The sequence below is a fragment of the Taudactylus pleione genome, unplaced genomic scaffold, assembly GCF_031769625.1.
Source record: "Taudactylus pleione unplaced genomic scaffold, aTauple2 ptg000053l, whole genome shotgun sequence".
In the NCBI taxonomy this organism is placed as follows: Eukaryota; Metazoa; Chordata; class Amphibia; order Anura; family Myobatrachidae; genus Taudactylus; species Taudactylus pleione.
Window position 1 is genome coordinate 25,817,844 of NW_028284455.1, and position 27,157 is coordinate 25,845,000.

At 40.6% G+C, this 27,157-nt stretch overlaps 1 protein-coding gene across 5 annotated transcripts in view; it reads left to right on the plus strand.

Annotated features, from left to right (window-relative positions):
- The window catches only part of RBMS3 (RNA binding motif single stranded interacting protein 3), a 670,995-nt gene that overhangs the window by 532,522 nt on the left and 111,316 nt on the right, over positions 1 to 27,157 (plus strand). For all 5 annotated transcript variants that reach the window (XM_088462760.1, XM_088462762.1, XM_088462759.1 and 2 more), the window contains one exon: positions 4,242 to 4,321. In XM_088462760.1, the coding sequence (XP_088318886.1) occupies positions 4,242 to 4,321 (80 nt within the window). The remainder of the gene's footprint in view (positions 1 to 4,241; positions 4,322 to 27,157) is intronic.

Below are 27,157 nucleotides of genomic sequence, written 5' to 3' on the forward strand. Positions count from 1 at the left end.
TCCACGTGATGTTAAAGAAAATGTGATACATCAGACCAGGCCACCTCCTTCCATTGCTCCATGTGTCAGTTCTGACACTCACATGCCCATTGCAGGCACATGGACAGGAATCAGCATGGGCACTTTGACTGGTGCAATGCACTGTGTGATCTGACATCTTTCTATTATAGAGTACAGGAAGACATTTCCGCACAGACCCTTTAAATTATTTCTGTATTATCATCCATTCCCAAACTGAAGTTTACTTTCAATAAACTAATACCTTATGGGAGATGCACCCAGGAATACATTTCAAAACGAAAAAGGTAGGGACAGTGGGGGTCATTCAGACCCGTTCGCGAGCAAAGGACGCTCGCAAACGGGTCGGTGTTCCCCCACTGCGATGTGCACGATGGAGGGAGCTCCATCGTGCACATGCGCGAGACCCGGACTGCGACAGCCAAGCCCATGGGAACGCCTTCCGTCTGGGGCCGGCCCCACTGACATCACTAGTGATGTCAGTGGGAGTGATTTTGGCTCTGATAGAGCCAAAATCACTCCTGGGCTTGCGGCAGCGAGACCCTACCGCAGGGTCTCCGTCTCAAGCCCGATGGTCGCGATGGTCAAGACCATCGCGACCATCATCATGGATGCTCGCATATGCTGTGGGTGGTCACCCACAGCTATGCGAGCGTCCAAGAGGACGCTCCATTTTCAGGGAGGAGGACCCTGATTCAGAGCGAGCGCTCTGGTCAGAGCGTTCAGCTCTGAATCAGGCCCTGTATTCCTCTGTGGGGCTCTGACTGGACTGATTAGGAAACAAGGGCAATATTAATTGCAATAGTAAGAAATATATTTTAAAACATAACTTATTTTTTTCAATTCCTAAAATGACACCAAGCAAGTAAAATATACTGTGACAATAGTGAAGATTAGTGAAACACATGTACAAGGGAGTTAAAAGCCCACATCTATAGGGATTTCCTTAGTTATCTGTACATTCTTTGTATTTTATTTAAACCCAATAAATAAATTGATAGTCTGTCAATCTGTAATCTCATTGACAATAACCTTCAAAATGTTAGTCCTCTTGTTTATATAAAAAATTACACTGGTATAGTAAAGTGAGGCTAAGTATCCTTATCCAGCAAAATCTTAGGATGATTTAGTTAAAGATATTGATAATCAACATAACATATCAACTTATGGAGATATCTTATACATCCATTGTACACTTTAAAGCAGGACACTAGGAGTGTGGTAATATTCACCAATCAGAATGTTAATAATTACCTATTTATTTTACATCCACCCCTCCTATTCACAATTGTGGCACAGATACTGTTGCAGCAGTTCTTAGGCAGTATTATACAAGATACATGCGTAATTGTATCACTGTGCTGCTGACTGAGTTGTAAACTTTTTAGCAACTTAACTAACCAGTTAGATAGTCTTATTAAATAATCTGCTAAGGGACTGTACAGAAATTGACACTCTCCTTTTGATAGGATTACAATGATGATGCTGCCCCTAAAATGAGTCATATTATGTATCTATGACTGTTACTTTATCTCCTGGCATTGGAAGTGAGGCAGCCCTCGGTCTAAGGTCACTTAGACAGATTCATTCACATAACTGAATCATAGGGATCAATGTTTAGAGACAGCGTGCACATAGAAACACAGACCACACTAACCATCATCCTGATGTGCATTTCGCAAGTCATCTTATTCATAGGAGCAACATATGTATGTGGGATCAGACCAGACAGGCTAGCCTTTGCTCCCAATGCACATCAATGAGCCTTGGGCACCCATGACCCTGTCGCCGGTTCACCAGATGTCCTTCCTTGGACCACTTTTGGTAGATACTAACCACAGCATACTGGGAACATCCCACAAGATCTGCGGTTTTAGAGATGCTCTGACCCAATTGCCTAGTCATCACAATTTGGCCCTTGTCCAAGTCGCTCAGATCCTTACGCTTGTCCATTTTTTCTGCTTCCAACACAACTTCAAGAACTGACTGTTCACTTGCTGCCTATTATATCAGACCCCGGGAAAGGTGCCATTGTAATGAGATAATGTCTTCACCATCCAGCAGTTTTAGTGGTATGGCTGATGGTATGTGTGTATATTTAATGCATTTTTATAATCACACCCACCCTCCAGCGGTGACTATAGCCCCCGGCTTAATCAGTGACTAAAGCCCCCAGCTTAGGTTGCAGAAAATCTGAAAGACTGGATGAAGGATCACTCTTCTGTACCCCGGCTGGCAGGAAGGGGTTAGGATGAGGTTGCCATGGCAACATAGTGGCGGGGCGAGCTGAGCCCAGCAGCTGCTGGCAGCTGTCTCTGACACAGTTGAATCAGATGCTACTGTGTCAGGGAAAACCCAGCTTGGCGTAGTTGCATCTGATGTGACCACACCAGGCAACTGGTTAAAAGGTAATTTTAGGTATAGAACACAGGCTAATTTATCAAAGGATGAAAGACTAATTTACTGACTGGTGTTTTCTCCAGCAAAAGGGCTTGTGTTCAAATGTTAATAGGGCTACTGTGAACAAGAACCCATTTTGTTGCAGCCTATTAAGGGGTCTATTTACTAAGCAGTGTGAGGAGACAGAGTGAAAAGTGATAAAGTGCCAGCCAATCAGCTCCTAACTGTCATCTCACAGGTGTTTGAAAAATGACAGTTGGGAGCTGATTGGCTGGCACCTTATCACTTTTCACTCTGTCTCCTAACACTGCTTAGTAAACAGACCCCTAAGTATCTGGGCTGTATTATCTGTTCTGGAAACACCATTCTCAGATATTGTTGCCAGATCCAAAGCATTAAAAAAACAATTATTATTCTTAGCATAAAGCGTTTCTGGTTGCATTGTGACATTGGTGTACCCTGGATAACTCTGATAGCTGTGGAACTCTGATAGCTGTGGTTGTTGTTGTGGTCCGGTGTCCTCAAGCAAACACCAGAATGATAAAAGAGAATTGATTATTCTAGGCAACCATGATCCTTGTCTGCAACACAATGTCCTCGTCTTCTGAATATACTCTACAAAGTAAACACAAAATGATGATCCATAGGTATACTATAAATACAAATGTATATACTGACAATATAAAATCAAAAATTGAATCACAGTACAGAATACAAGTATTAGGACATGGATCTGATAAACATTGGTGAAATAACTATTGTAAAGGATATTATTTAATAATAATTCACCTTTTCCCTGTCTTCTTACTATGCTTTTACAATATACAGACAGCTGTACACATTAAAAACCCTGCATACAAAAATATAAATTGCATCATTACTGAAGCTGGTACACATTCATCTCAGTATGCATTGCCATTATCTTGTATTCTATTAAAAACATAGTAATAACAGTAAAAGTTTCCTTATGTAATTACATATAGCAAAACTGTTGCTTCTCTTTCAAGTAGGTACATTGTATACAGTATGTAGTGGTACTTTAAATGTCAATTGCTGTAATATTTTTTTAAGCAAAAAAAGGGTTAATTCAATTATCTTTAATGTTGTGACCTGTACATCGCCGATACTACAGTAGCCCAACATCGCTCATTTTACTGCGCACCTTTCTGGGGTGTGTGATAAAATGAGCAGTGATGCCTTCACAATGTGCTGTCATCATGAGGATTTCCATGATATTCCGAGGACACATTGCCAATATTGCATTTAATTGAATTGCCCCCTAAAATTGTGATTCTTATTCTGCCACAATCTTATACTGTTCTCTCTTCTATTTATATCCGATAAGCTATACTGTACTGCATGTTTGCCTTGTTTTCTAATTCCTTCTACTGTTGGGTCTGTTGGGTCTAATACATTGATTTATAGCAGCCCATTCCTGAATTTACTACACTGCTGGAATGACATTATTATTATTATTATTATTATTATTATTTATTATTATTTACATATATGGCGCAAGCATATTCCATTGCGCTTTACAAATGGAATTAGTGCGCTAAGGTCTGGTACTATTAGTATGTTGCACATACATGTTTATACATCATGCATTACATTATCTGTATTGTTACTGTACATAAACAGTCATTACAATTGCATACATTTATTCATCTTTTCCCTTTTATCCTGAGAGTGTAAACCAATTAGACTACAGAATTCAATTACCTATATTTTTAATTAGAAAGCCATTGGAAATAGCACTGTAATATTATACTACACAGAACCATGTATTTTAAGACAATAAGGTTCTTTAATTTGTATTACAGAATGGAATCTACAGAAAAATGTGAAGTGGTCATTCAGCATTTCAATGGGAAATATTTAAAAACACCTCCAGGTGTACCAGGTAGGTGTGAACTGAAAAGTTTAATTTACTACAAATTCAGTGCGATTAATAGTTATTATTATTATTATTATTATTATTATTACCACCATATCAATATATGTTATTTTGCTATAGAAGTGTTTTATATTTTCAAATTTATTTAGAACATTGTTTAAGATACTAGCAGTTTACACATTTTGGACGTACACCCATTTACACAGTGTAAAATCTACAATGTGTATATGCCCACAAAAAAAGCTTCACCCTTGCATCTGATACTTGCATCTTCTTGCAGCAAGAGAGGTGGGATAGGGCAGGGAAGGGGCAGTCTAATGTATGCTGGGTACAGTAAGGAGGCATTTACTGTATATAATTGTAAACAGATGGAGACCCTCATGATGTCAGCATCTGTATCAATTGTGGGTGCCTGTGGTTTGGCACAAATATGATTTTGTGTTTGTGTGTTTTACAATGACTTTGTGTTACTTTCATTTGTTACATATTAAGAAATAATATTTCTACTTTGTTATTAAGTTGTTGTTATTTTTTTAATTTAAATCAAACCGAACAGATTATGTGTTTGTTGCCAACAAAGCAAATGTTAAAAAAAACTTGTGGCTATGACCTAGTTGTGTGTATCTGGTTCATCAGAGGAATCTCTTTGTTATTCTTTGTGCCCCGCACAGAGCTAAATGTAGATCATCTATGCACCCTTCATATATGTGTGGAATTGGGAATTTGCAATAAATGCTAAGCCACATCAGGGCTTCCTCTCACTGGTAAAAAATGTTCTTACAGTTTACCTACGGTCCATATTGTGTCATTGTCCCCTTAATGTCCCTAAGGATATCCCCATCCCCATGTAACTATGTATCAATGTTAAAATCCAGTGCTTATGTATTGTTGGGACTTGTGTGTTATTTGTATTGCTATACCACTGTTCTCAATAGAGCTTGTGTCACTAGTTTCTCCTCTCCTTCTTAGCTAGACCAAGATGAAGCCTGCAAGACTCTTTTTTTAGAGTGACCCTTCATTTATTATCTTCTTGTGCAGAGTGCGGTTGTCTTGTATTTTTACTTTTTGGAAATGATACAGAATTTTGCTGTTATTTTCTGTTATAACATATACAGTACCTACAGGTTTGAATTTATTCCAATAACACAATACCTAGAGGTAGAGATGTGTGGTTTGGTTTTCTTGAAATCCAAATCCACCTGAATTTTGTGAATCAGGACAGGTCCAAGTCATGGTTCGGATCTCTTGAGGAGATCTGGATAGATATGAGTCAGGTTCTGATCTTTCCTCAGTTCGGAATTAAGATTTTAAATCCCGAATTTCAGGTTTTGGATTGTAAAAATTACATTATTTTAGCTGTTTTTAAGATCCAAAACCAAAACAATTTAGAGTGGTTTTGCAAAACAAAGAAAAAACAAAACTGAAACCAAAACCAAAACACGGGGGTCAGTGCACATCTCTACCTATAGGGCAACTGCATATTATTGGTAGTCACTGGGATACTCCTATCTGGTCTGCTTAGGGTAACATTGGAAAGATCTATAATTAGTGGTGACCAGCAACCATAAAGGCATTTCACGCTTACGGGCTGATTCAATTAGGCACAATAAAGCACAAATATTACCACCGGTTACATAGTCACATACTTCATAGGCTATTTTCAGCATGAGCTACTCACTTTAAGAAAAGCTTCTTGTGGAGCTTGCGCAATAAGTGTGCAATAAGTGTGAAATCACCCTAACCTCCCAAAAAGGGGATGAATTAGGTACAAAGCAGTTCAATACTAAATGCCACCAATATAATTTGATACCCATGCCCCAGTAGGCAGTATTTCTAGTTATAAGCTCATATACATATTTCCGATTTAGATTTTTATACATGTAAATACAAGCAAAATTAATATTCTTTAGCAGTAGAATGTCCTTATTAAACTCAGCAGGGACTCGTGAAATAGGATATCAATTTAATTTTGTGTTATATACTTTTTATTATAGTTATTAATGAAATTGACTAATTTGAGATGCAAGCAACTCAACATTTACACATAAGTACTGTATGCTTTTTTTTGCATGTGCCTTTTTTTCTGTGTATCTTTGTAACTCTAATTGAGACTCATTATGAGTACAGAGTTTTACAGTTCTAGTCTTTTCCAAAAATGATTTATTATTTTAATTGTGTACAGTGTTATATAAATTAGAGATATGTGCAGCCCCCCATGTTTTGGTCTTGGTTCTAAATCATTGTTATGTTTTGGTTTTGGCAAAAACCACCGTCCAGTGTTTTGGTTCAGTTTCAGTTTGGGATTTCTTTAAGAAATTCATAAAAACAGCTAAAATCATGTAACTTGGACCTGTTTTTATTGCTATAGTATTATTAACATCAATAACATTAATTCCCAGTCATTTCCAGTAAATTTTGATCACTTTTGGAGCCTTAAATCATGAGAGAGGGACTTAATGTATATGCAATCAAATAGATCTGTTTTTTAGATCCGAGATTTGACTTGTGGGAAGACCCGAGCTGGGACTTAGTTCTACTCGAAACCTCCAAAGTGACCCGAGTCGGGACTAAGTTCGACTCGGGTCCCCAAAGTTCGTGTGTGTTAGCAGAACCGAACCAGTCATCTCTAAGATAAATGCAATTACATAGAAATCTCTTTGATGGTCAATAGGATAATGTGTATATTGGGTGCAGCGCCCAAACAAGTTTAATGTCATGTGCACAATAGTCATTAGTTCCACAGTGAAAATAATTGTTAAAATAGATTTTATAACATCTTTTTCAGTGTTTCCATTCATCATTATCCTATTATATATTCAATTCTACCACTGAATCCTAGTTTGTGTGAATAAATGTAGTCATTTGCTGGTAAGTGCTCTGATCCAAAGTTGCATAAAATCTTTAAAAAATATTTCTGCTAAATCATTAGTATTTATGAATATTTCATTTTAATGGGAATCTGAGTCTCTTGATTAGATTTAGCAGAAGTTTTCATTTTCCTCTAAGGATATAAAATATTGCATTAGTATTTCTTCAAAATTATACCACATGAATTTCCCAATTGTACCCAGATTAACATTAATTCTTCTTATTCATTTATGTCCATTTAGAACTGACTCACATACTGTAACACATCACCAGTGCCTGCCTTTGTTTCTTATAAAGTCATATTGTTCAAACTGCAGCAGAGTACTGCTATATACTTTCATATAAATGCGTATGTAATAAAACAGTCAACACAAAACAAAAAAGTATCAATATATATTCACCTTCATCTAAATAATACACTGAAATATTGTCATGGTGATTGAAAACTTGAAGGATGCAATTGTTATAAAGTAAAAAAGTCTCCTTTTCAGTTGTGATAAGTATCGCAGAACAGGCTGTGGTTTTTTATATTTTGTAGTACTTGCACAGAGCTCTAGTATAGTATCGCACCCAACAATGTTTATTTATATTTAGAAAGTATAAGATGTCTATTTTATTTATCTCTGACGGACAGTTGGGAAAGCACAACAGCTGTCACCTGGAAATCAACATACATAATATCTCCTCTACCAGAAGTATAGGCTGCATGTACTATGCACATTGCCTGGAGCAGATAACTGATAAACCTCTTTAAATTTAAGCTTTCACAATCTATTATTATCACACTTTGATTCACTTTTATCTCAGTATATGTATTTGTATGTAAAGCAGTTGCACATTGTACACTATTAGGGGTATTCAATATGGGTGCGATAAGTCCGTTTTTGCGTTAATATCGCACTTTTTAAAGTTTTTGCATTAATATCACTGATTTTAGTTTTACACCGTATTCAATTTCAAAGACTTATCGCAGTTTTGAAAAGTCTTTGCTAAAAAACGGGGATAAGTTTTCACCATTGAATAGGTGTCGAAAAAAAATGCAGAATTGGGGTTTAGGGGTGCAGGCTTAAAAAAAATAGCCTGCACCCTTCAGAATGACCCCTTGAAATGATCTGTGTAAAAAAAAAAAAAAATCGGGACACCCCAAAAAAAGCACTTTGAATTTGGGGGCCAAAAAAAAAAATGTTGGGGAACAAAGTAAAAAAATAGCGAACTTGACTCTGGGGGGGTCCCCAAGTATGCCCCAGGTGTTTTTTTCATTGCAGCTCCTTGCGCAAGTGGGTTTTTCACGATTTTTTCAAGTCTGTTTAGCAACTGTAAAATATGCTGACCCCCATTTTCAAGTACCCCAAATTTGCTGGGCATAGTTATTTTTCCCCCAAAAAAATTGTAAATGCTCTTCTGCACCACTTTCTTCAAAGTCGCATTTATGCACTTACCGCGGCTATTAGAAAGCCCGACTTCCTTCAGGAGTTAAAAATGGGGGTACCCATAGTGATCCCCCATGTCTAGACATCATTAGGGGGGTCCCTAGAATATTTCCCGAAAATTCCCGTTTTGTTAACCTTTAAAAAAAAAATTGTAAAAATTTAGAAAATAAATGACATAAGGTCCCCCCCCAAAAGCCAAACCAGCCCCAGGCTAGCCAGCCAGTGGTGGTTTCTAAAAATACGGGAACAAAATGTGTAGGGTTCCACCGTATTTTAGAAACCAACACCAGGCTGCAGGGACTAGTGCTGGTTTTAAATATAGGGGGCAAAAACGACGTGGGGTAGCCCCTATATTTAAGACCAGCACCAGACCCAACCGACCGGGGTGTAATGCCACAGCCCGGAGACCCAATCACCGGGGCTCCAGGTCCAAAGCATTACACCCCAAGTCGGTCAGTGCAAGCCGGTGATCTCGGGGGAGTTGGGGACCCCCCCAAAAAAGGTCCCCCCTCTCCCGAGCACCACAGGCTTACGCTGAAGCCTGGGGCTCATCCCCATACCCCTGGAGCGGTGGGTATGGGGGTAATAGGGGGGCCAAATAATGTAAGACTATTGTACTTTACAGTGGAACTAGAAGTGCCAGCATGCCTGTCATTTTGCACTTGTGGAACTACAAGTGCCAGCAGACATGCGGCACCTGTAATTTCACTGTAAAATAAATAGTTAAAAAAAGACAAAACACACACACCGTGCCCAGTATAAGTTTATTAACGTTTCATATTGAATATCCCTCTCTATGGACCAAAGTATTTGCCCCACCTGTTAATTATTGAATTGAGGTGTTTTAATCAGACTCATTGCCACAGGTGTATAAAATTAAGCACCTAGCCATGCAGTCTCCATTTGTAAACCTTTGTAATACAAAATGGGTCGTTCTGAAGAGCTCAGTGACTTCATACATGGTACTATGATAGGATGCCACCTTTGCAATAAGACGATTCGTGAAATGTCATTACTTATAAACATCTTTGTTTATTGTAATAATTTTTGTAGTCAACACTTACCAGCTTTGTGGAGCTTCCTGGGACTGCAGGGAGAAGAGAGATGAGGCAGCAACAGTTCAGCCTCGCTTCTGTAGTCAGACACTGCTTGCAGAGCTTGGGGCAGGAGCCACACCACGGGCAGTTAGCTGCACAGAAAGAGAGCTAATAGAGGCATACCACTGAGTATGGGGGGCGTGCCTTGAGCACTAATGGACACCTTGGATGTGTCATGTGACCAGGAAGTGCACTGCAGTGTTGAGATGAGAGCTCAGTCAGCAGCAGCAAGAGAAGACACAGTGATGCAGGTAGGAGAATCAATGGACACTGAAGCTTAGTGTAGTGAGGAGAGAATTACAGAGAGTAGGGGTTGAGACAGGGTCCCAGAACTCAGAGACCTACAGTATTTCCATGTGTGCCTTCCCAGCCATTGACCTCACCACACGTCACTGGTGGAAACGTGTTATGTAGAGTGACGAATCACGCTTCTCTGTTTGGCAGTCAAATGGGTGAGTCTGGGTTTGGCAGATGCTGGGAAAACTTTACCTGCCTGACTGCATTGTACCAACTGTGAAGTTTGGTGGAGGAGGGATAATGGTATGGGGCTGTTTTTCAGGGGTTGGGCAAGACCCCTTATCTCCAGTGAAGGACAGTCTTAATGCTTCAGCATACCAAGACATTTTGGACAATGCTATGCTTCCAACTTTGTGGCAACAGTTTGGGGAAGGGCCTTTTCTATTCCAACATGAGTTTGCCCCAGTGTACAAAGCAAGGACTATAAAGACATAGTTTGATGAGTTTGGTGTGGAAGAACTTGACTGACCCGCACAGAGCCCTGACCTCAACCCCATCGAGCACCTTTTGGATGAACTGGAACGGAGATTGCGAGCCAGGCCTTCTCATCCAAGATCAGTGCATGACCTCATACATGCTCTACAGAATGAATGGGCACAATTCCCACAGACACACTCCAAAATCTTGTGGAAAGCCTTCCAAGAAGAGTGGAAGCTGTTATAGCTGCAAAAGGAGGACCATATTAACGTATACCTATAGTGTATGTATGTATTTTTCCACCCATCCTCTTAAACTGGATGTCTAATTAATTTTAATTCTGATGAAATAAGTATTTAAATTTAAATTTTAGGATTGGGATAAGGGATTATGGAGTTTTTTTTATTGAAGTGGTAACAATAAAATCTACAGTATAGATGTGTCCACTGAGTTGATAAAAATGTAGGAGTATATTTATTATTCTAATACATATAACAGAGCTAAGGCTGAACATCATGTTATGTTTTAAACACAAGTGGCAATAAATTTAGCTTTTTGGTGCTTAATAAATCAGCACCATTCTCTATCCCCATAGATATCAATGGGGATGGCAGTTATATGTGACATGGGTTAGCACTTATTGAATGCTGAGAAGTAGTGAGTAAACCATTTAACAGCTAAAAATTAAATTTTCGGTTGGATTTTGTCATATCACTGCCTGGTAAATATAAATAGACCCACTGGTGTTTTTAGGACAAATATGTCCATTTCAAAAATTATTTTAGGGGACAGTTTAAAAGCACCCTAAATTTATATTTTCCTTGCTTAAAGTTAGCTCCACTCAAAAATTAAACAGATTATTTTGCCTAATGAAAAAAATTTTGCAGGGCACCAAAAATTAATGAACTATCTTCTAATAATTGAGGAAGGATTTAAACATGATTGCTGCTGCCATTTTTAATATCCCACATTATTAGTAACAAAGGTAACCATGGAAGCAAACTTTTCATGGTTACAAATCTTTCTAAAATGTGTCACCCATGTCTAAGGACATATTTATAAAGGGTCACGGGAATGCTAAATGCATGATAAATTTGAATGTGTGTCTCGTTGACAGTAGCCACATGCATTGCATGTCATCACTGATGTGTCTGTGGCACAGACATACTGGCATGTGCTTCACTAGCAGAGGAAAAAGTGTCTAAATAGCAGTTTGTGGGCAAACAATTGATTAAGATACTATATAACAATGATAGGAGGGGGATCAAAGGCGAAATAAATAAAATAAATAGCAAACCAAGAATAGTCCAAAATTCCAAAAATCAATCTGCGTGATATCTTCCTCTCTTCTCAAAATCTCTCCATAGTGTAGGGAATAGATATACAAGAAGACTATTCTTGGTTTGCTATTTATTTTATTTTATTTATTTGTATGTATCACCTTTGATCCCCCTCCTATCATTGTTATATAGTATTGTTTCACCTGATTGGGCAGGATTTTGGGAGTGGGAGTGGGATTGGGCAGATACTGTGTGTGCGCCAGAGTTCTACTTATTTACATTTCTAAGTGATTGATTAAGATGATTAAGTGGCAATGGTGAATGAGTGATCTGGCCAAGCTGGCATAAATATATTTCCATTGTGTGAGGTTTAGTTGGTGATCGGAGCGATTACATTTGGGTTAGTTGCTATGTAGACAATTAGGTGGCCATCCAAATTCACAAAATATTTCCTAAAAATGTCTCCTGAATGTTCCAAATCTCTCTGTAGATTGGTGCTAATTAAAGAAGTAGCCAAGAAACATCTTTACTAATACCCCTTCTACAATGGCCAAGTAACTCGGGTTATTACAGTGTCAACCCAGGCTCAGTGTAAAAGGAGCAAGGGTTGGATTCTCGGGTCTAATGACCAGTCAATCCAACCTGGGTAGCGAGCAGGGTTGTACATGGGAATGACCCATGTAACCCTGCAGTGTGAATGGGTGACCCAGGTCTTTCGACCCTGGACGCAGAGCCCCAGTGCTTGGGCATTATGTCATTTACAAGTGCCGGCAAGAGAAAACCACTGCACCTGTGTGCAGTGTAAACTGTGCCAACCTGGGAATAACTCGGGTCAGAGCCGCCATCTGAAAGAGGTCTGTTCCAGGTCTGACCCGTGTTGAAACTGAGTTCCAAATCAGGGGTCAGATCTGAGGGTTTTGGTGTAAAAGGGGTATTAATAACAGCTACATTATAGTTACTGACAGTTGGTCTGAACTCTAACCCAGAGCCGGTTCCAGACCAAGTGGAGTCTAGGGCAAGAATTTCCTTTTGCACTCCCCTGCCTTCCCCACACACTCACTACCCCCATAGCCTCACACACTCACTGGCTCCTGCAGCTGCTAATGTCTCCAAGTCCTCACACTGTTCTGTGGTGAGCCGAGTGCTCATCAATGCAGAGGAGGAGGCAGGCCGTGGGCTGGGAGCTGCAGAAAGGGTAACCCATGACAAACTGATGGGCCTGGCTTCAGTTTGTCACTGGCACAGCACCTTTGGATTCCTACAAAACAATAGGTGACCAGGCGCTAATATAAGAAGTAGAAGAAATAAAAAACAAAGTATCACAGAAGTGATACTCCTAAATAGGATACTAAAATTATTTTAGCTGTAAACTCAAGTGTGGAACTGCGCTAATGAAATAAAGTATATTGATATGGCAAGACAGATAAAATACATGTCAAAACGATTTAAATATAAGTAACATCCTTATGTAAAAAACACACATATATATATATATATATATATCATTAATTATGTTCATTGGGGTCCCATAGTACATGCCTCCGTTTTTCAGGAAACGGAGGGCATCGCCGCCCCCTCCCCGCCCCCAAACGGCCGCAGACTGCCAATCACTGACAGTCTGCTGACAGTTTACGATCGGGCTCGCAGACCCATTCTGCACATGTGGTTTGCACCTGCGCAGATTACTGAACATCGTGCTCTGCTGAATTAGGCCCAGTGTGTGATCTCTGTGTAAAACTGTATACAGAAAAGAGAAGGGGGCTTGTAGTGCACACCCTAATTTTAAACATAATAAGAGGTGCTACTATGCTAATTCTTGGGGGTAAATTTACTAAGCTGAGAGTTTGGGAGAGTTTGCAAACTTTGGAGAGTTTGGGCATTTTTTCCCAATCTCAAATTTATTCGGGAGAGAGATCTCCTTTGCTACGGGAAAATACTGGAGAGTTAGCAAACTCTCTTCAATTCACCATCAGCAAAACTTGAGAACCTTTTCACTGGTGAAGATATGATTCTGGAATTTACCAAGCAGAGAGTTTCGAAACTCTCATGAGATGGGAAAACTCTCCTGTAAAAACTCGTGAAAAAAATACACCTGCCTGTGATCTGAGAGTTTGGCAGAAACATACACAGATCGCTGTGATCCATTTATGTTTCTGCCTGTAAATATAGAAAGTAAATGTAAATATCAGAAAAAAATGACATAGGGTCCACCCCCTCCTAAAGCTTAACCAGCTTGCCAGCCTGTCCTGGTTTCTAAGATTACGGGGAACAAAATGTGTAGGGTTCCCCTGTAATTTAGAAACCAATACCATGCTGCAGGGACAGTCCTGATTTTAAATATAGGGGGAAAAAAATTGCATATGGTCCCCCCTATATTTAAAACCAGCACCAGACCCAAAAAGGCCGGGCTGTAATGCCACAGCCCGGAGACCCTTTCACCGGGGCTCCGGGTCAAAAGCATTAGCAGCCCAAGCCGGTCAGGCCAAGCCGGGGATCTCAGGGGAGGTGGGGACTCCCCAAAAAAGGGGTCTCCCCTCTCCACTTCAGAACTGTCAGTAGCCGGAGCCAATCAGCGGCCGCTCTACAGTCAGCGCGGCCGCTGATTGGCTGGTGGGACATGTAAACCCCATGCAGTCCCGTCAGCTGGCATTCGGGAGTTATCAGTATGTGTGGCAACACACATACTGATACCGGGTGCGTGGTGTGGTAAGATCGTTTTTTTGTTTTAAAAAGTCCATGGATTACTGCAGAGACCAGTGCCAGGATATAGGTGAGTATGAAATCTTTTTTGCAGGGCCAGTCATTACGGATTCTAATGGAGAAGAGGACAGAAGCATCTTGTATAGGTAAGTATGTGTGAATGGGTAGGTGTGTGTAATAAAGTTTTACTAATCACGGTGTGTGTTTTGTGTTTATTTAACTATTTATTTTACAGTGGGGGTACAGGTGCCGCCCATCTTCTGGCACTTGTAGTACCACAAGTGCCAAAGAGCAGGCATGCTGGCACCTGTAGTCCCACTGTAAAATAAAATAGTTTACTTAAATTTCCCCACTTTATTACCCCCATACCCAATGTTCCAGGGGTGCGGGGAAGAGCCCCAGGCTTCAGACCAAGCCTGGGGTTAAGGGAGAGGGGAGACCCAATTTTTGGGGGGTTCCCACCTCCCCTGAGTTCCCCGGCTTGGCCTGATCCGCTTGGGCTGCTAATGCTTTGGACCCGGAGCCCCGGTAAAAGGGTCTACGGGCTGTGGCATTACAGCCCGGCTGTTTTGGGTCTGGTTCTGGTTTTAAATATAGGGGGACCCTACGCAATTTTTTCCCCCCTATATTTAAAAACAGGACTGGCCCTGCAGCTTGGTGTTGGTTTCTAAATTACGTAGGAACCCTACACATTTTGTTCTCCATAATCTTAGAAACCAGGACAGGCTGGCAAGCCTGGGGCTGGTTAAGCTTTAGGGGGGATGGGGCCTATGGCATTTTTTTTAAAACACTTTTAACCCGTTTTTTAACAAGTACAACACAAGCAGCTTACACATATCTCACTGATATGTGCAGGCTGCTTGCTCGGGAGAGTTTTGCAGAGAGAAGACACTGCAATCTCGAGTGAGTCATCTCCTGCAAAACCTGCTACTCGGCAGAGAAGTCTCATTCTGCTTCACCATCGACCATCTCACTCTCAGCTAAACTCGCTTCTTTGTAAATTTGAGAGTCTCAGTAGCTTCAAATCACCCGAGTTTACATGGAGCTAATTGAGTTGAAAAAAATGCAAACTCTCCCAGACTCGATCCTTAGTAAATTTACCCCTTGTAGTACAATGCAGGGGGCAAAGAACACAGGTGCCCACTGTGAGTACTAAGAACAATGATAGTAAAAATAATCCTGATAAGGTTCTTAGTACAAGTTTGGTCAAAATTCTTTGCCCATCTGTCATGTCAAGGTGAACGCATTATGTATATGTATCCAAGACTTACAATACCTATCATAATGCCCATTCTAATTTGTAGACAGTAATGTAGGAACCTGTGCAGATGTCTAAAAGCACCTAATGGCAGATGGGTGCAGAAGGAGTCTCAGCCTTCAAGTCTACAAAATACACAAATATAGTGGAAAGGGGGAGGGGGTTTGGACTGCACACCCTAATTTTAAACATAATAAGAGGTGCTGCTATGCTAAGACTTGTAGTACAATGCAGGGGACAAAGATCACAGGTGCACACTGTGAGTACTAAGAACAATGATAGTCAAAATAATCCTGATAAACTCTACAACTAAAATAGAGTATAAGTGAGGTTCTTAGTACAAGTCTGGCCAAAATTGTTTGCCCGTCCACCCAGTGGCGTAACTTCATCCCAGGTGCCGGAGGCAAGATAAATGTTGGTGCCCCCCCCAAACTAAACTGTACCACCCCCCAGCACCTATGCCAGCCCCAGCTGCCGCCCCCCCTTCTGCAGTTCTTTTTATATAATGCCCCCAGTAGTGGTCCACCTATGTAGTGCCCCCAGTAATGATCCCCCTATGCAGTAGTGAGCCCCCAGTAGTTGCCCCCAGTAGTGAGGCCCCTTGTAGTTGCTCCCAGTAGTGAGCCCCCGGTAGTTGCCCCCAGTAGTGAGGCCCCTTGTAGTTGCCCCCAGTAGTGAGGCCCCTGTAGTTGCCCCCAGTAGTGAGCACCCTGTAGTTGCCCCCAGTAGTGAGCACCCTGTAGTTACCCCCAGTAGTGAGGCCCCTGTAGTTACCCCCAGTAGTGAGGCCCCTGTAGTTGCCCCCAGTAGTGAGGCCCCTGTAGTTGCCCCAGTAGTGAGCACCCAGTAGTTGCCCCCAGTAGTGAGCCCCTGTAGTTGCTCCCAGTAGTGAGTCCCCTGTAGTTACCCCCAGTAGTGAGGCCTCTGTAGTTACCCCCAGTAGTGAGGCCCCTGTAGTTGCCCCCAGTAGTGAGCCCCTGTAGTTGCCCCCAGTAGTAGGCCCCTGTAGTTGCCCCCAGTAGTAGGCCCCTGTAGTTGCCCCCAGTAGTGATGGCCCCCACCGTGCGCGCACACACAATAAAAACAAACACTTACCTTTATCCCCGCTCCAGTGCTGCTGCCGTCCATCCCTGGTGTCTGCTCCTCGGCACTATGGGAGTGACGTCATTATGTCACTCCCATAGTGCACTGCGGGACCCGGAAGACGGAGGGAGCTCCATCCTCCGGCTACCGCCAGGAGGATAGGACCCGGGCGCCCGCTGGTAACACACTCAGCGGGCGCCTGGTAAATGGAGGGTGGAGGTGTGCGGCCGCACCCCTTGCACCCTCCGTAGTTACACCAATGGAGGTGGAGCGCCGATCAGCGGCCCTCCTTCTCCATGCAGCTCCCGGGGACAATGGAGCCAGGTGCCCCCTTCAGGGCTGACGCCCGGTGGCAAATGACTCCATTGTCTCCGGTAGTTCCGCCTCTGCGTCCACAATGTTAAGGTGAACCCCATAAGATGGATCACTATCATCCTGAATACTAACACATTATGTCAATTTATCCTGGACTTACCTCTCATAATGCCCATTCTGATATGTAGACAGTAATGTAGGTACCTGTGCAGATGATTAAAAGCACCTAAGGTAAGTGCCAAAACAGGAAATCCTGATTTTATAGTTACAACAATATCAGCTTCTGGAACCTTACTGTGCAAGGCTGGAGAGCTCAACAATATCCCAATTGGCTGTAAAATATGAAGGAGATGATCGAACTTAAAAAACCAATGTATGAGCAGAAACATGGTATCAACTCTGACCAGTTTTGCCTCTAACCTGCAGGCTTTATCAAAGAGACCTTTGGATTCCTGGAGCTCATTTCCGGAGTGTCCGAAGATGAGCCCAGCCTGGCGCGGGCCAGAAGTTCAGCTGGGGGTGCAGGGATACGCCCTTCCAGGCTATGGAGCTCCTGGCGATGGCCCTGTCAGCCTCTGTTTTGAGCCTCCCCTGCTCTGACCCCTCCTACCAATGGCAATTATGTCATTAAATGAGAGTTTAGACACCTACTGAGCATGTCAGGGATAGGTCAACATTTAGAATTCTGAAATAGATGTATTATTATTATTTTATTTTTTTTATCAGGCAGTAGTTTTTAAGTATTACCAAAGCAGTGATTAATGCTCATATCTCTAAGCGAGACTTTATTGATAAATTGGAATGATAACAGATTTCTTATCCCTGCGATAAGCACTTATAACATATAATTCATTGTTATCTTTGCTTCTTAATTAACAGGCCCCTAAGTGTAAAAATTATATATTCAGGCAAATACCCTATTTCATGTATTAGGAGTATATCCTTTCACTGGTGGTACCCAGCTTAGGCATTGTAATTTGGAAAATATGGTTTTGAGTGTGTTGCCTTTTGAAGCCACCACATCTTTGTTAATTTTGGCTGCTGGATTTAAAGGAATGCTCCTCTCTACATTTTGTTAATGAACTTAGTGGTTGAGTCTACCCCTTTTTTGCCTGTTCTGTCATTACCTGTAGAATTGGTCACAACTCCAATGATATGTCATGCCCTTGTCACCAGTTCATGCCCTTCAGTAGTTTTTAAAAGTGTTAGCTGGGCCTGCATATATATACAGTATAAGTATGCAAACAAAAGAAATAGTCATTTGCATGTAATTAAAAGCATCGCCTTCAGAAGTTTTCCCCTTTCGTAAATGATGTTTCTGTATGGATACAGATATTGCTTTTGTTGGGTGTTGCATGCAGAACATATAAAAGTGGTTGATTTTAGAATGCAAACCCCACGCCACCACAATATGCTTTTATAAAATACTTAAGGGTCTAGTTTACATTTTGTGACAAAATCTCCGAGAAGGCAGCTGAGCAATGCCCAGCTACCCAGTGATATTGGTTGGCAGCTGCATGATATTGCTTTGCTTGGTCACACACATGCACTGAATTCAGCTACAGGTTCTTCAAAAATATATATGTTAAATGTAAAAAGAAACAAAACAAACCTGTTAATAAATAAGTAAAAATATATATACATATTAATATAATCACCTCCAGGTGCGGCACTCAGTGGTCTCATAAATAAATCTCAAAGCACAGCCAGTGCAGCAACATTTCGGGCTTTATTGCCCATCTTCAGGCTACAAACATACATACAGGATTAATATAATTAGAAAACAAAAAAATTGCTTCATTTTAGTAATCAATTTTGTTCCAATGATATCTTCCCGTGATGTTGATAGCAATAGGAGGGCGTATAGTGATACCTCCACTGTCTCTGTTAAATAGGCTACTATTCCCGTAAGCCCTGGTAAAAGCTATCGCCAGTGATCTCTAGCCTGAGGACTTCTAAAATGTGGAGAAACCCTACAGTAACTTGATTTAGGGCTTTTCTCAATATAAGAAAAGACCTTTAGAAAAGCATAAACAATATCATTATGCAACATACTAATCTTCCAATCGGTGTGACTGATAGCTATCTGTAATTTAGAAGACAGCCTTGGGTATAGATTGTGCTATGGCTCATTAAATCCAGGATGGGGTTGATTTAGTCTTTTCTCTATAGGTCTCTGTGATAATCATTCTTTTAAAATCTTGTCCTTAAATTGTCTGTAATATTTTCTTTAAAAAAAAAAGAAAAAAAAAATCTCCAATATGTACAAAGGCATATTATAATATCTGCAATGCAATGTGTTACTTTGTAATAGAGGGATTTACTCATAATCGTATTATGCAAGTAACACAATGTTTAAATACTGACTCCTCAGTGTTACTAATGCAATATGTTTTGCTTATTTTTCTTTTGCCTAGAGCAATGCCAGTAGCCAACACAATTTCTGCAGACCTTGCATGGTTACTGAAAATGATGCATTATATAAAGCTGGGACTCTTTCAAAACGAAAGAAGGAGAAAATAATTTTGGCAGGGAAAACTTTACTCGTAGTTATAAATAATGTCATTAGTCTCTGTATGTTTATTGCTTAATTTACTGTTTAATTCAAAATGCATAATTTTAGTAGTCTTTCCTATGTTGTCATAGTTTGGAATACACTTTGCAATTAATTAAATAAATTATGCAAACAGATAATAATTCAGTAGGACATCATGTACGGCATACGTGGTGTTTATCATTGTATATTTCATGATGTAAGTGTCTGTAACAAATTGTTACAGATATTGCACATTTTCTGCTTTCAGTTCCATTGTCTGTGCATCCCAGCCTAAGGACACAGTCAGAGTTTTTATAATCTAACAAGTTATTGTTTAAATGTATATTATGTTTTTAGATTTTCACAGACCCTTACCTACAGTAGCTTCTTCCTTCTCTCCCAAACATGTGATCTTGGGAGCCCAGTGTATTAACTATGGTGTGAAGAGACCAAGCATCCCACATTTTTACTTACTCTAGGTCGTGAGCATCTGTGAATTTGAATAGGGTGTTCGATAAGTGTGAGAGCCCTATTTGTTACCATTCTTAAGCTCATGCAGGTCTGCGTGTCCCCAGTTTTGCAGCAGACATTAATAGACCTTCCTGTAGAAAATCAGAAATCAGAATGTTCACAGCAGAACAGATTATTTCAATAGAATATGCTGATATTATGGGAAGCGGCTACTTGTCCACACATGATAATGAAAACAGGAATTCCTCGTTGTAGGAAAGTACTGTGATGATATATTTGACAGCAAACAATTAGCATCCTGAGACAGAGGAAAGACAAAATCTGAGGATGATGGTAACACTATACATTGATTATACAATGCGATTACTGTAATAGCAATTTTTTTTGCCTTTAACAAAACCTGTAAGGGACATTTTTGAATCTATACAATAGGAGGACGGTTCCCGGGTTATAGTGTAAAGACCAGAGATATTCCAAGTCTTTCAATTTTGTAAGGATTATTTTGATTTTGGATACTTGAAGCATATTATTTTCATTATTTATGTAATAAAAGTTATATTTTAATTTAGTAATAAATGTAAATATATAATAAAGCATGTCCCACAAGGGAATCTTCCTTTTTCTCTCCTTTTGAAAGGCCACAGTTGCAGAGCAACCCCCGGCAGACAGTGGTATAATACTGTCAAATACATGAAGACTACTAACAGAAACATTGAATTTGATGGCAGATAATAACCTCCTGGTGCATCTAGTCTGACCTTTAACCATACTTGGAAAGGGGGGCCCTAGACTGCACACCCTGAAAATATACGTAATGGGAGGTGCTACCTGTGGAGACTAATGTTGCAAACATACAAAAAAAGATTTACAGATGCACAACTCCAACATTACTCATTATGTATAATACATTTTGCAATAGCATTTTGCAAATAATAAGAGGTTTTGGCATAATCATGGCCATGGTTATGGGCCCACCCACCGCGCCCAGGTAACCTCTGAGGGTGGGTCCCTAACCTACTGGGGTTGAAATCCAGAGTGCAGGACACCCCCAAACCACCCCAGCTGAGCCACCCCAGGGCATCACTCCAATAAGGAAAGGTGAAGTGTAAAAAAGTAGGATAGATAAGAGCAGCAGCTGCTGCATGTAGGGAGATGAGAAATAAAGATGTGAAAATAATACATATATATCAAACAAACAATGAAAGTGCTAAAAGTGAAAGAAAGGAAAAATGTGTATATAATGCGATGCCCTGAAGCAGCCCAACCAAATCAATCCAGGGGACCCACGCCCCAAAAATCAACCCTTAGCTGCACTGCAGTATAAACATTTTTAGGACTTACCTAGATTGTGCCTCTTGTTAAAGTGCAGTCAAAATGCTAGATCCCTGCTTAAAACCAATTAGGGACAGGTGGGAAGGGGTGCTAGCCTAGATTGAAGGCGTCTCATACAAGTAAAGTGTGCATAAAAACACACTAAATAGAATACGTGGAAAGGGGGGCCCTAGACTGCACACCCTGAAAATATACGTAATGGGAGGTGCTACCTGTGGAGACTATTGTTGCAAACATACAAAAAAAGATTTACAGATGCACAACTCCAACATTACTCATTATGTATAATACATTTTGCAATAGCATTTTGCAAATAATAAGAGGTTTTGGCATAATCATGGCCATGGTTATGGGCCCACCCACCGCGCCCAGGTAACCTCTGAGGGTGGGTCCTTAACCTACTGGGGTTGAAATCCAGAGCGCAGGACACCCCCAAACCACCCCAGCTGAGCCACCCCAGGGCATCACTCCAATAAGGAAAGGTGAAGTGTAAAAAAGTAGGATAGATAAGAGCAGCAGCTGCTGCATGTAGGGAGGTGAGTAATAAAGATGTGAAAATAATACATATATATCAAGCAAACAATGAAAGTGCTAAAAGTGAAAGAAAGGAAAAATGTGTATATAATGCGATGCCCTGAAGCAGCCCAACCAAATCAATCCAGGGGACCCACGCCCCAAAAATCAACCCTTAGCTGCACTGCAGTATAAACATTTTTAGGACTTACCTAGATTGTGCCTCTTGTTAAAGTGCAGTCAAAATGCCAGATCCCTGCTTAAAACCAATTAGGGACAGGTGGGAAGGGGTGCTAGCCTAGATTGAAGGCGTCTCATACAAGTAAAGTGTGCATAAAAACACACTAAATAGAATATGTGGAAAGGGGGGCCCTAGACTGCACACCCTGAAAATATACGTAATGGGAGGTGCTACCTGTGGAGACTATTGTTGCAAACATACAAAAAAAGATTTACAGATGCACAACTCCAACATTACTCATTATGTATAATACATTTTGCAATAGCATTTTGCAAATAATAAGAGGTTTTGGCATAATCATGGCCATGGTTATGGGCCCACCCACCGCGCCCAGGTAACCTCTGAGGGTGGGTCCTTAACCTACTGGGGTTGAAATCCAGAGCGCAGGACACCCCCAAACCACCCCAGCTGAGCCACTCCAGGGCATCACTCCAATAAGGAAAGGTGAAGTGTAAAAAAGTAGGATAGATAAGAGCAGCAGCTGCTGCATGTAGGGAGGTGAGAAATAAAGATGTGAAAATAATACATATATATCAAACAAACAATGAAAGTGCTAAAAGTGAAAGAAAGGAAAAATGTGTATATAATGCGATGCCCTGAAGCAGCCCAACCAAATCAATCCAGGGGACCCACGCCCCAAAAATCAACCCTTAGCTGCACTGCAGTATAAACATTTTTAGGACTTACCTAGATTGTGCCTCTTGTTAAAGTGCAGTCAAAATGCCAGATCCCTGCTTAAAACCAATTAGGGACAGGTGGGAAGGGGTGCTAGCCTAGATTGAAGGCGTCTCATACAAGGTATGAGACGTATGTCTTTAACCATACTTGCCTACTTTTGTAGTTTCCTCTACAGGAGAAGCCCAGAGAGGAGATGTAGTTGGGTGTCGATTAGGCCCTATCCCTCACACAAAAATGCCTCGAATCGAGCATACAGTATTTGAAGTCTGGGCAGGTCTCCTCACCGACCGCGGATTCCTGGTATTACTCTCCCCATTCAGCCCACTAGAAAGTGGGCGGGATGTGGGAGGAGTACCTACTCTTCTGAGGGTGCAGGGCACTACCCGAAAAAAATTGAGAGCCTCCGGCAGAGTAGACAAGTACAACATAAGGCGAGCACAAATAAATACCTCCATTATACAGGATACACTATGTTGTTTTCTTTTTGTTATATATGGTATTTGGAAACACACTGCACGCAGCAATCTCATACAAATAAGCAGTGGTGGATTTTACATAAGGTCTGCAGAACTGCTGCCCCCCAGGAAAAATCCACCACCACGAGATGAACCCCCAGTGATTGCAGTGGCTTTCAATTGGAAGCACTATCTGCTAATCACATGCTGGACAGGCAGTCTGGACTGTGATTGGCAGATACTGCTTCCAATGGGAAGCCACTCCCCTGCCTTTCTACCAGCTGCCTAATATCCAATCCTTCTAGGGGCTGCAGCCGATGCAATTCCTACAAGCTGCATGGAAGAAACAGGGTGAGGGGGGTGGCGTGCATCAGCCACCAGCAGTAATGCGCTTCTAGGGATTGCAGTCGATGTAGTGCCTACAAGCCAGGGACTTGTGCACATGCACAAGACCCATGTTTTTTTCCCCTCCCATTACAGTGCAGCTGCTTAGGCAGGCTGTGGGCTGAAAACAAGTGGTAGGAGTCGCCACTGTATATAAGCGTTATTACCCTACGTTACTGATGTAAAGCACCAGAATACAAACTACAATAGGGCTAGGTTGGTGAGCTCCCTTTTTTCCTAATTGCAGCTCCAAAAGATCTCATCACTGCTCCTCCTGGTGCAAGTCGCTCCCTTACTGAAGCCGCATTTGCACTGTCAAATTGATCTTGACATATGCGGAGCTCTACTACAGATATTAGTTTTGCAGCTCTAACATTATGTTCAGTTTGTTGATAATTTAATAAATTATAATTTAATTTTACAATGTGCTAGACATAATACAAATTTGGAGGCAAGTTTTAATTACCACATTAAGCTAGCCCTTTTATAAAAATATACTGTATTCTCAACAATCTAACTGTAAAAGAAATTAAGTTGGGCCCGCATAAACCTAGTTTTAATTAGAAACTGCAATTCCCATGGATTTAAATAAAATGAGTAAAATAAATAATATGGCCATGTCGTATAAGGAGCAGAATGTAATAAAGTTAGTAATATGGCCATGTTGTTTCAAGAGCATCTGTACAGTGTGACAGGGGAAATACCGAACAACTTCCCGCAATTTGGTATGAATGGGCCGATTATGGGCCTGTCCCACTGAAATCAATACAAGGTTGGGAGGTCAGCTATCAGTTTATGATAGGGTCATAAATATTAATGTCTTATGAATACAGGTCACAAACTGCCTTATTAATGTTACTGCTTCCTGCTGAAGTGTCCGGTTTCATCACATGGAAATTGTTTTATCTCCCACCTCTCACTCTATATAGGTGCATGTGAATAAATGCTCATGGGCAGAAACATAGAATTTGACGGCAGATAAGAACCACTTGGCCCATCTAGTCTGCCCCATTTTTAAACATATTTTTACCTCAATCCTTATTGATCCATACCTCTTCTGAAGGATATCCTTGTCTATCCCATGCATGTTTAAATTGCTCTACTGTCTTAGCCTCTACCACCTCTGATGGGAGGCTATTCCACTTGTCCACTACTCTTACTGTGAAGTAATTTTTCCTCAAATTTCCCCTGAACCTACCACCCTCCAGTTTCAGACCATGTCCTCTTGTTCTAATACTTCTCTTTCTTTGAAAAATGTCTCCTTCCTTTACCTTGTTAAAACCCTTTATATATTTGAACATTTCTGTCTTGTTCCCCCTTTCCCTTCTCTGCTCCAAACTATACATATTAAGATCTTTTAGTCTTTCCTGGTACGTTTTGTGGTGTAGACCTTGCACTATTTTAGTTGTCCATCTTTGTACAGTCTCTAATTTATTAATATCCTTCTGGAGATATGGCTTCCAGAACTGAACACAGTATTCAAGATGAGGATGTACCAATGACCTATACAGTGGTACTGTATTATCACTTCTTTCTGCTACTGATTCCTCTCCCTATGCAACCAAGTATCTGACTTGCCTTCCTCATTGCTTTGTTACAATGTTTGCTTGCCTTTAAGTCTCCTGAAATAGTGACTTCTAGATCCCTTTCTTCAGTAGTTTCCAGTATAGTGCAATAGAATACTTAGCTAAACTACCATAATGTGGATGCAGTAAACATTCATCGACAAATATTTGACATAAACCCTGCATATAAATAGAACATGCAGTATATTTAAAGTAAAATTGTGAGTCTGACCTTCCGACTACATTATGCCAAATGCCTTTTTCATCCTTTAACTGTTTTGTTACTAAAGAACAATATATTTCTGCAACACTGTACATTGGTTATAAGTTAGCAGCCTATAAGTTAATGACAAATACACATACAAAATAAATCAGTACAATTTGTCACATGCTGCATCAGTGTATTGAGGGTATTTTACAGTCATTATGAATTATTACCAGGATACGGTAATACAAGAGAGACAAGACTAATAGAAGCCCTGCTACAGCTCTCTGAATCTGGAAGTGTTAACACTTGGTCATGCCCTCCAGCTTCTCTCCATAAGATGCTACTGTGGGACTTGTTCCATTACCCAGTTTAATCATCCTTTAACACTGGTTATTTGCTTACAGGCAAAAAGTACTGTCAGAATGAACACAGCAAAAAAAATGTATATAAAAGATCATCATCTTCTAGTAATATATTAAAGATAAAGGATAAAATTGTACAAACTGTCAGCAATAAAATACAGTCTTTATGTTCACATTAGATTTGATAAATGACAGAACAAACATGTTATATTAACGTAATGTGGGGCTTATACCTCTTGAGCTCCACGCTGCAAGTTATTTGTTAACACGGTAGATAGAGCTCTAGGGACTATCATTAGGACTAGCAAATGAGAGACAATATGACCTCTGGTCACAGTCTGAGAAGTAATTTTAGAGCTTAACGTTTGTCATTTGTCACCAGAATGGAGTTGCCACCTACTGCTTGGTTTGTAAAGGATGAAAATAATGGTTAACATTTTTGAACTATAAAGCGTATATTTACTGTAGCAAATTGTGCATTTCCAACACATGTAAATAAAATATATTGCTAAAAGCAGTAATAAAGCATTCATGTAAAAAGAAAAAAAACTACACATGTAATTCAGGTTTGATATTTCTCTTTAATATTCAGTATTATTTGTTCTCATACTGTTTGTAGTTTTGGTGTGTTCTTTATTCCTTTTTTAATGTTATTTTGCATTTTATTGTGGAGTTACTAGGTGTCCTTTGTTGTTTTTCTGGTTTCCATTTGCTAGAGATGTGTCCTCATTTACCCAACATTTATGTGTCCTATGGCGCGAGAGGCTTGACGTGATATAGATACTCTGCCACAGTTAGCAATGTGTACTTTTTCCAAAATTGTACGCCTTATGGTGCATACACACGGACAGACTTGCTAGATCACAGGTTCTAAAACTCGGTCCTCAGGACCCCAGACAGTGCATGTTTTGCAGGTCTCACATAATTACTAGTGAAATAATTAGCTGCACCTGTGGATCTTTTAAAACATGTCAGTGAGTAATGACTACACCTGTGTACCTGCTGGGTGACCTGGAAAAAGTGAACTGTGTGGGGTCCTGAGGACCGAGTTTGAGAACCACTGCGCTAGATCAACGATGAACGATTTGAACGTTTTTACCAATGATCTCATTAACGACGAACGATTTCTGACAGTGTTTAAGTGATGAAGTCATCCAAGCTGGACTGCAAACACACAACTTCATATATCGTTATCTGACATGCGGGCACGCGCATCGTTGGTCGATGCATGCCAAACATGTCAACGATATGAACGATGTAACGATCTTTACCATCGTTATCGTTCATATCGTCAAGTATATCTGATCATGTGTACCCTATTTAAGTTGCATCACAACCACATACTAAGACGC